The sequence below is a fragment of the Ochlerotatus camptorhynchus genome, unplaced genomic scaffold (assembly GCF_037179485.1).
Source record: "Ochlerotatus camptorhynchus isolate MF236.1 unplaced genomic scaffold, CSIRO-AGI_Acam_v1.1 ptg000220l, whole genome shotgun sequence".
Classification (NCBI taxonomy): Eukaryota; Metazoa; Arthropoda; class Insecta; order Diptera; family Culicidae; genus Ochlerotatus; species Ochlerotatus camptorhynchus.
Window position 1 is genome coordinate 355,517 of NW_027040710.1, and position 11,387 is coordinate 366,903.

General features: G+C 32.8%; 1 protein-coding gene across 1 annotated transcript in view; it reads right to left on the minus strand.

Annotated features, from left to right (window-relative positions):
* CngA (Cyclic nucleotide-gated ion channel subunit A) overlaps positions 1-9,880 on the minus strand; it is a 243,301-nt gene extending 233,421 nt beyond the window's left edge. Inside the window, exon 1 of the mRNA XM_065224960.1 lies at positions 9,185-9,880. Within this exon, the coding sequence (XP_065081032.1) occupies positions 9,185-9,282 (98 nt within the window). The 5' untranslated portion in view covers positions 9,283-9,880. The remainder of the gene's footprint in view (positions 1-9,184) is intronic.
* Between the last annotated feature and the right edge of the window lie 1,507 nt (positions 9,881-11,387).

An 11,387-nucleotide genomic window follows, 5' to 3' on the forward strand; every position in this document is an offset into this window, starting at 1 on the left:
CACTAAAGAACTTATCAAAATCTAACCCCCTTAAGTACTCATCCCCTAGGTAAAAAAGGCATTCCGCTAACAACCCAATTTCATTACTTCATTATGATGGCTACCAAGCCTTTGGGGATTTTCCTTATTAGAGAGTTGTATAGATTTTTCTCCTTTAGCTTACTTAAATCTTTGGTTTTTATTAGTTAGGTAGGTTCCGATTCAACACATTGTAGTTTCATTTTTATACCTATGATCTTGACTTTTTTACCTAGGGGATGAGTACTTAAGGGGGTTAGATTTTGATAAGTTCTTTAGTGGGAATGACACTGATGAAGACTGCACATTGTAGTCGAAATACGTATCTGTCATGGATACCAAAATTAATTAAGTGGAATTAAATGGAAGATAACCTTTTTTGCTGTTTTATACTATTTCAGATTTGCATGAAAAGTACGCAGAATTTGCAATATTTCGTGACATGAACAGGTTCTATAATGTGGCCTCCGAATATTTTGTAAATAATTTTGTAAATTCCATAGAAAAACAATATACTGGCTTGCAGAATTTCGTAAAAACTGGTAGTTTTGTTCCGTATCCCAAAATATTAGACCCATAAGATGACCATTTTCATGCTAGGGTGGTGCGAAAAATTGATTTTTTTTTTCGAAAATGCCTTTTTTTAAATTATTAATTAATGAACTTAAAAGTTCAAAATGCCAAAAAAAATTATTAAAAATAATTTGTAAATAAGAAAAAAATTATAAAAATGGGATTTTGTATTGAAAAACATTAATTGTATTTGATTTTTTTATGGTTGTCATGGTTTGTTAACAGAGGGCGCAATATGTTTTATATTTTTCATTGAAAATCAGTCATTTTTTGTTTGTTTTTGAGTTATATATTTTTATAAGTTATCAAGATTTGGGTTTTCGTTGAATAATCCCATGCGATTAGGCTGTGTATCAGTGGAGACGCATGGTAGTCTTTTTTTCCTTTCGTTTTGTTTTCCGTGCTAAGCACCAATGATACCGACGCCAGGGAGGCAGCTCTCACACCTGGCCCAAGCAACACCACTTGTTTCTCAGCGAGTAACAACAACCTTAGTGTGACTAATAGACGGTCTAAATTAGGGACAACGCACCGCATATAAAACTTCATTGTACCTTAAAAAGCGCAGAAGGTGGAGTCTCTTTGCAACTTATGTTTGTGGCATAAGGTGTTGCAAATAAGGTGCATGTAACATGATATTTGAATGACACAAGTTTTAAATGAGGTTTTGACTGACTTAACTGCAATGTTTCACTGAAATATTTAAAACTGTACTGTGATGTTTTCGTATACATGTAAATGACATTCAAGTTAACCACATAAATGAATAGGATATTTTTGTGAGGTGATGCGGAAAAAGCAAACTGATGTTTTTATTCAGACTGCAAAATCAGAGATGACAATCGTAGAAAAAGTCATTGAATAAAAGTATGATATTAATTACTTTAAAATATTGATAACTAGTCTTTTTTTTCAAACGCATCTAGTTTTATGGTGAAATTACACATTTTGCTTCGATTAAATATATACGCCTTCAAAAACTTATAAATTGATGCCACAAATTTGCAGCTTGAATATATGTCGAAATAAAAATTGATCTGTAAAATAAAATATTTATATTCAAACTATTGGAAAACATTCCAGCTGTAATAAGTATTTAGTGTTTTTATGTTAATAAGGAGTGAAACATTAATAAATTGAAAAATATGTTTATTATGTTTATTTCTGGTGGATTACATATGGCTGTCAATCTTACCAACAGCATTCTAATTGTGTACATTGCGGGTCAAAATGTTCAGTACAACCATATTTATTTGTATGTGCGGTTGTGTTTGCGAATGTGACTAATTTTTGGTTTCATTCTAACCGAATTAAATTAGCATGATGATGAGTTCTTAAAACTCAAAATTATGTTAAAAAAGTAATAATCAATGGGATGGTCAGCGGTCACTCTACATAATGTACCCAGGCACTTTTTCGGCTCTCTAAGGCAAGGCAGCGCTCTGTTATGAGCCGATCACCGACAAGATATTTTGACAAGCTGGTAGATGCCACACCCCGTCACATCAGTGGGCAACTAAAACACACTTACCAGACCCCTATTTCATGAAGTGTCCGCAAACCTAAATTCTAATCAGCATAGTTAATTTATAATAAATTCTTTACAAGTAACAATCAATCAAGGCCTTTTAAGTGATCAGCTTTTTAAACCAAATAAGCGTTTGTTTTATGCAGTACCGATAGATCCTATTAATTTTAATTTTTTAGCTGACAGAAAGTTTATTGAACGCAAAAATGCTTAAAAACTAATTTGAAGAAGTATATTATGCATATATTTAAAATTAAACATATTTTTTAAATAAAATAAGTGATATTAATTTTTATCAATTTCAAAAATCCAACAACCAATAAGTAAATAAATAAATGAAATAAAAACAAATTAAAATAGCCGTAAACCCCAACTGTCTGATACTGAACAATGGTAAAACTTTCATAATTTCGTCATTTTTGAACAGAATATTTCTATCTATCCATTGCAATAGAACTGCAAACTTCTCAAGATTTGATGAGCATTGCAGTATTTAAAAAAATTTGATTCTGAAAATATTATGAACTGAAATAGTGTAAATTTTTAATTTGGGGGTTTGAAAATCAAACGAAAGTTTACCAGTTCGATTTTTTTTTCGATGCGTTTTGATTTTTCTAATAGGTAACCATCCACAAATTATGTAAGGGTTTTTGAATGATCATTAAATCCCCCTTCCGTCCTTGTAAGACTCTGTAAAATTTGCAGTTCGCAACCCTTCCCCTGAAAGTCTTGTTCAGAAGATCGTTAGATATCGATTTGGGTAATTTTTTACATGCATTTGCGCATTTAATGTATTTGGAGGTGTTTTGGCATTAAATCGCTTAAGATAAAATTAGGTTTTACACCTACTAAATTTTATGAATGAAAATGTCAAGCCTCCTCTTCCTCCATTCCATTTCTAAATTTGTGGATGATCCCAAATGTTGGAAAAGGTATAAATAATCCAAGAAAATCATTTTTTCCAAAGATTTCATAGAAAATTAGCATGTAACAATACGCTTTCAATCTCGTCGAAGAAAGTTGGACTCCCAACAAAACCGAAAGGTTGATTTTCTGCGGCTTTGAGTCCATCTTTGTGCGATGATGTCTGAAAAAAATGTAGTTACCCGCCAATATCCTCTAAAAAAAATGACAAAAACTTGAGCGGTTACAGATTCCAAAGACAGTAGTTGGAGATCAGTTGTGGGACTCGTATGACTCCCGGAAACAAGAAACAAAAACTCAACTCCAAATTAAGCTAGCTGCTGCGTATCTTCAATTTCTGGTCAATACATAAATCCTTGCTTTTTTACCTCTTGGTCGATCATAATATTACTATCAAATAATTAGTAAATGGGATCGATATTTCAACGCTTAGAGTTCATACTTCAAACCCTAAGGATTTGAACTCCCAGTTTATTGGGCGAGAATTAAAGCGATTTCACTACGTCGATTACGCAAACCGTTAGACTTCTTTTAATAATCATCTAGTCATCATTCACTGATCTTTTAAACAATAGCTTATAATAATAAAGCAAAGATTTCTATCGAAATTTTGACAAAATACAAATCAAAGCCTTCACCTGAACAACATTACACCATAAGAAAATAGAGTCAACCAAAACGGAGAACTTAATATAGTTCTTTAATGTCCTGCACCGATCACAAATCAAAACGCCCTCTCATAACCATTAACAAGTGTAAAATTTTGAATTGATTTAATTTTTTAATGTTTGGAATATTTGTGAACATTTTCCATTATAGCTACATAATTTCGGCCGGTAGTGTACGGTTCGTTCAGATATAATCCAGCTCACTGAACTGTTGCAAACATGTTAAATAGTACGTTACAATAATGTAGCTATTTTTCAAGACATCATGAAAAGTTTACAACAAGTATTTTTCACGTTGCAGATGAGTGGATATTAAAATTAATTATTCATATTGAACTGCAACAACACCGCAACGATTTGTCAACATAACTGCACCATTACGTATTATCGATGGTATCCATGTACCAGTTATGTTGAAATTAAGTAGCAAATGCGTAGTTTGAACAATCATAGAATTTGTTGAGTATGCGCGTGCTTTAAACGTCACTTGTCAGTAGCAATGTGACATCCTCCGCCAGCAGTCATCAGGTTTCGGCATTATAAGCCACTAGTTCTGGCGATCCACCCGTTATTTGGTGCTGTTTCCAGTTCGCCAGCAGTTCCGGCAAATACGAGCTCCGTCTCTAACGGATCCTTAACGGCCACATCTCCGTTCGGCGGTATCAATATATTTGCTGCCCCCAGCTCATGCAACAACCAATCTATCGTCTCTCAGGCTTCTCACCGTTCTATTTAGCCCTTTGGAACACCCGCTTGGTTGAGAGACTACGGTCACGCCAGCCGCTGTTGGTATCGTCTTTAGTCACCATCGTCCCCCGTCATCCGTTATCCTATCGTCCTCGTCGTGGTCTTCCATTTCTTATGCAGATGTTAGCACATGCATTACGATTTCTCCGCTTTTGCCAATGTTGTCCAAAAATATTTTACAACATCAAAGTGACAAGACATATTTGAGCCAGGGTAGATACTAGATGGTTACAACAATCCTTTACAGTGACAACTTGATTCAGTTGGTTGCAAAACGAAGTTTGAAAACTTATAGATTCATACGCTTAATTGGAAGAAGATTGCAAATAGGTTCTTCAACACATCTTGGTTCGCCAACTTTTTAGTAACATTTCGAAACAGTTGCTCAATAGGTACAAAAACCATATAGTTCACACTCTGTTGCACCAAAGTTTTAAGAAACATAATGTTGTATGGAACTCCCATTCAACAAACACAACACAAGTTAGATTTGTTGCTCAAGTGTTTCATACAATATCACGTAGCATATAACTTCATACCAATTTGAGTGTAACATGTTTGCTCCTCCCATTTGAGGCATGATTTGACAGGTCATCCAAGCAGTACATTGAAACAGTTGAGTTTCATTATTGTGACCTAAAGTAAATGAAGCAACAAAGTTGAAACTTTGTCGTATCAAGATGTATTCCCTGTACCATTTAAGGGATTTCTGGGTAACTTAAAAAGAAAAATAAAAGAATTGAGATGTTTTCTGTGTTGCTTGGGGGACCCTACCTACCGACCCATCTACTCAATAACCAGGGAAAAACGGCTTTACTTCCGAAGGAAGGCGTGATCAGAGATGTTATGCCTCAAAACATCCCGGCGACGCCGACTGGGATTTAACGCAGGCCTGCTGGGCTGCGACGCCGCTGCGCATGATATTCTAGTTGCATAGTAGAATTGTATGTATGTATGTAAAGGAAACCACGCATTGTTGCAGGTACAACCATTAGACAGTGGACTGTCCACCTCTTACAACTTGCTCAAGTACAACACCTGTTTGTATTCAATTTACCATCAAGGGCCAAAAACGGAGGGTGAGCCCCAATTATAAAATCCTACAACCCAGTAATGTACAAGCCGTCGCACTAGGGGATGGCCATAACCATAAAAAACAAATACAATCAATGTTTTTCAATACAAAATCTCAATTTTCAAAACCGATATATTTTTATTTAATTTAATTATTTTAATTACCTTTCATTTGATATTTTGATCTTTTATCGGCCAAGTGGTTCAAAAATTATTATTATTTAAAAAAAATCATGTCTAAAAAACGATTTTTTGCACCACTCTATCATGGAAATGGTCACCGTAATGACAAAATAAACGACTCTAATATTTTGCGATAAGGAACAAAACTAACGATTTTTTGCGATATCATATAGTTATAGAATGGCTAAATTGTAAACTTATTTTTAGAAAAAGTGCAGTTGCCCCCACCCCTAAACTCAGCAACACAAAGGATTACGGTAAAATGGCATTCGGCCAAATTTTCCATGCTAAATTTTATTGATACTGGGTATATTTTTTAAAAATCGGTATAAACCGGTAAAATCAGACTTAACAATCGTAAAAGAAATCCGTTAATAATCTTGGTTGATATCACACAACTAAGGTTAAATGCTAAAAAAAAATAAACAAATCCTCTTGCGAATATCTCCGATTTCATTGCTTTTTTTATTTATTTATTTAATTATTTATTAATTAATTTTTTTTTTTTGTTATTTTTCTTAAAGTTATTTTTTTTTATTTACATTATTTAATTCATTTATTAATTTATTTATTTATTTATTTATTTTTATTTGATTTTTTTTTTTTATTTTTTTTTATTTATTTATTGAGTTTTAATTTATTTATTTATTCTTGGTTTTATTTATTTCAATTATTTATTTATTTGTTAATTTATGAATTTATTTATTTATTTATTTATGGACTAATCTTGTGTTCAAATTTATTTATGATTTATACATTTATTTATTTATTTATTTATTGATTTATTTATTTGTTTAATTATGCGTTTATTTATTTATTCATATATTTATTTATTTATTGATTTATTAATGTATTTCTTTTTTCATATTTATTTATTTTTTCATTCATATCTTTAATTATTAATTTATTTATTGATTTCTAAACTTATTTATTTATTTATTTATTAATTTATTTATTCATTAACTTATTAATTGATTAGTTATTTTATTTATTTGTTTATTTTTTTATTTATATTCTTATTTATTTATATATTTATTTATTTATTGATTTATTTATTTGAAAATAATTTTATTTATTTATTTATTTTTTAATTTTTTATTTACTTTTTATATTTTTATTTATTAACTTTTTTATTCATATATTAATTTTTTTATTAATTTGTTAATGTATGTATTAATTAATTTAATTTTTTAGTTATTTATTTATTTATTTATATATTTATCCTTTCTTTTCTTATTCAATTATTTATTAATTTATTTATTTATTTATGTATTTATTCATTTATTTATTTATCCTTTCTTTTCTTATTCAATTATTTATTAATTTATTTATTTATTTATTCATTTATTGATTTATTTATTTATTTATATATTTATTTATTTTTAATACGCTTATTTTTTTATTTTTTTTTTTGGCTTATTTACTTATAAATTTATATATTAATTTTTTTTTATTGATTTATTTATTTATTTATTATCAATTTATTTATTTATTTATTTATTTATTTATTTTTTTTATTTTTTTATTAATTTATTTATTTTATTATTTATTTATTTATTGATTGATTTATTTATTTATTTATTTATTTATTTATTCATTTATTAATTTATTTATTTATTTATTTATTTATATATTTATTTATTTATCTAATTATTTATTTATTTATTGATTTATTTATTTATTTATATATTTATTTATTTTTAATACGTTTATTTTTTATTTATTTATTTATTGGTTTATTAATTTATAAATTTATGTATTTATTTATTTATTTTTTTATTGATTTATTTATTTGTTTATTTATTTATTTATTTATTTATTTATTTATTTATTCACTTATTTATTTATTAATTCATTTATTTATTTATTTATTTCTTTATTATTTTTTTATTAATTTATTTATTTATTAATTAATTGATTTATTTATATGCTTACTGATTTATTTCTTTATTTATTTATTTATATATTTATTCATCGCTATCTTGGATTTAAAATGACAAAATCGATGATTGGATTTCCGGCCTCTACATGTCGTTCCCGTTCCGAAAATATCCATATTGTTGGCTCTTTGACAGTTTTCACAATCTGCAAGACGCCATCTTGGATTCCAAAATGGCGCGAATCACCAAATTTTGATTTCTACATGTCATCCCCATTCCGAAAATACCCATAGTGTAGGGTATTCGACAGATTTTCTCACATGGGAAGTCGCCCCTTGAATTCCAAAGTGGCGTGAATCAGTGATGGGAAAAATCCAAAAAATCCAAATCAGAAACTGCCGAAAATCACGATCTTGGGATCAGCAAAATCACAAAAAGAAAATCACGGCTAATTGACCACTTTGTCATGCAGTTTTGGTGTGACTTTCTACCAGCGATTTCACAAAACTGGACCAACTAATTTCTATTTTTTCCTGAAACGCACAAATGTTGGCTACTTTTCTCATGGTTCTAGAAGAAAAAATCTCAAAAAAATATTTTATTTCAAAGTTCGAGTGGTAGTAAACTTCATTTTCACTGCTCGAATGAAGTGGTTAATTTTATCTTACCTGATGCATGTAGCAAAATCACAAAGCAGAAGATCAAGGCTTATTTTAACCTTAGCTGATTTTGAGCTAACACAATCACCAAACGAAAAATCAATACCTTGGTATTAAAATCAAAGTAAGAAAATGATATCCACCGCCATTTTGGAATCCAAGATGGCGGACCTAAATTCAATATAGTGGTCTCCGAACAACGTATATGCATCTAAACCTATGCAATATGGGTATCTACGTAATGGGCTCGATGAGTAGAAGTAGAAAATTGACATCCGCTGACATTTTGGAATCCAAGATGGCGGTCCAAAATTATGCATCTTAACCCGTGCAATATGCGTATCCATGCGATTTTCGTCTGCCATGTTGAATTACAAAATGGCGGCGCATTCCAATTTACAACTTCTGCTCATCGATCCCATTCCGCAAATACCCATATTGTATGGGATTAGATACGTATTCGCTGTCTGGAGGCCGCCATATTGGATGTTGGTCCACCATCTTGGATTTGTGGAAGACATTTTGGGTTGATATCCATCATTTTAATTGCATCTGGAATGCTAGCTTGAATTTTGGAATGTCCCAGGCTCTAGAATTTGACATATCTTCTAATCCTAAGATTTTTGATTATTTTGATCCTGGTTGACATTGATGCGGATTGATTTTGGGAATAGAAAATCACAGCTGATATTTGTCGAAAATCATGGGTGACTTTCGTGGTGATGACTGTCACTAAAAGGTGGAACTTTGTTAGCACAAAAACTTTATCAAATACATCAAACATCTAAATATTACGGCAAAAGCTCTAGAATTACTATTCCCGCTAAATTCCCATTCTGGACCACTGTGCAATATTTCAAGTTCATCTTCAACAACAAAGTCTTATTACTTTGGTAAAGGATCCCTTCCTCTCCATAAACGAAAACTCACCTTGGTGAATCGAAATCATTTCGACTGCTCTGATGACGCTGAGAGATGGATGACATTGCCCGGTCACCTCGGGCCGCTGCCATCATGTAGGTCCACATATCGAATCATTTCATCAATCACTTCCAGAGATTAGAAAAAGCACATCTCCCTAACGAATGATGCCCCCACCATTGCGCCCACAATTCCATTTACACCTACATGCAAACTTGGGATCCTTTAACTAACAGACTCGCAAAAAGTTGCCTATTTATTTTCCAAGCCACCCACAAAAACACACGTTTCACCACGAAGCACTCAACTCAACAACAACGGCTCAACAAATCACCGGCCTAGAACAATTCTTCACGTTTACCAACAACACTAGGTATGTCTTCCCGACAGCACCCGGACGATTCGCTCTAAACGACTTTTTTCGGCTAGATTTTCGCAATCTCACTTTATACGCACATTCCGATTGGCACAACGGTTTGATCAGAACTGATCTACTTTTTTTTGAGTAACAACGTTTGCGTAACACTATACTGATAACAACCCTTTGGCCTCTTCACAGGCGCAGCGTCATTGTTGATGGTTAAGTTTAAATTTCTACGCCATTTTCACCCACATTTCGTTTGTTTTTCTTCTTTTTTACCACAGCGGAGAAAGCGACGACAGTCAAGTGTGGAGGAGGGTAGATAGGAGAAAAAAAAAAACCTATTTCCAACTGTCTTTTGCAGCCCTCCGATGTTCGTTGGTTAAACCCCGCAACCACTAGCACACGTCACGTCAGTATGGATCCGGGTCAAGGTCTCTATCTCTACAACTGTTCTCGGCTTTGAATGATGCGGGCTCCCGGTTGTCTATGTAGCCCTGCTGCTCTGCTCTGTACCATGAAGAGCAGAAAGTTCGTTAGCGGGCAGCTCAGTGGCTCCTCCTGCCGGTGGTTTTCGGGTTTGTTAATCTGAAAGTACGGATGGAGAGATGGAAGAGATAAATGGATTAGATTGCATCCGGTCAGAAAAGTGGATTCGGTGTGATTGCTGGCAGATCTGCTTGTTTATGCCATTACGGGAAATGTTAGTCAGAAAGTTTTCAAATGGGCTCTGTCGGTTTCGGTGTGACTTTAGAACGAGCTTCTGGTCAATAGAGAATCCTAAATCAATATAAAGTTAAGAAAATGTTTGACCCAACCTGTAGTGGGATTATTTTTTCCAGAGAAGCCATTCAATAATGATGTCCTCTGATGAAGGGAGATGGAGGTTTTATAACTTTGTAACAGAATGTGTATTATATATGAAAAAAATGAAACAGGAGTAAGTCATAATTTTCAAAACATTAATTGAGATGTCATCCATTTTTATAACACTTGATTGGTTCGGTGTACAAATCCTTACAACTTTGCTTGGGGACTCCAACTGTTTGACGTTTTGACCTTGTGAATGAATCATAATTTTCATAATTTTCTGAGGAATAATCCAAATCTTGCAAACAAATGTGAATACAATTTTAAATCCAACCAACCAGCCACCATACACCCCAGCGGCATATTTATAACCAGCCACTTCTAACGTTTTTCCCATCTTGTAAGTTTACCTCTTCACATGACGTGCGGCATCGTCGTAACCGACAAACGTGAACTAATGCGAATCAACGTTAGCTGGTATTCGCCGGCACGCTAAGTGAGAATGAAATTACTTCTACGTTTATAACAATTCCTTGTGCATAATTCCGTCCTGTTCCGGTTTTAAAATTACTTTACGGAGGTAATGCAAAAGACTTTCTCCGACTTTCTGCACGAGTGCGTGTCGGTTGGCTCCTTGTGACTTTTGTTTGGCTGGGTACAAGCGTACTTAAAACTGAGCAGGGTGGATCCTCGTTCCATGAGTGCTACTTGTCGTGTTGGTTGAAATTGCAATAGGAACAAAGCCATTTTATTTTTGCAGTGAGAGTGGGTGGCATTTGGAATTTCGGAGAGCATAACATAGAACGAGGGAAGCATGCAATGAAAATTAAATTCTGCACTTGCACATTACTGGTGACAGCCGTTGGGAAAGGAACGGCAGAATTGCAAACGAGCTAAGCAAGCCACCCGAGTAGAACGGTGACGCCGCCAAGTCTTATCTTCGATGCCTCCAGAGAGATATGCTAAGAGCTACGTTGCGGGAAGAATTGGTGCCAACTCATTGAATGTAGAATTTATGGAATCGGTCGTTTGGAGGACGGC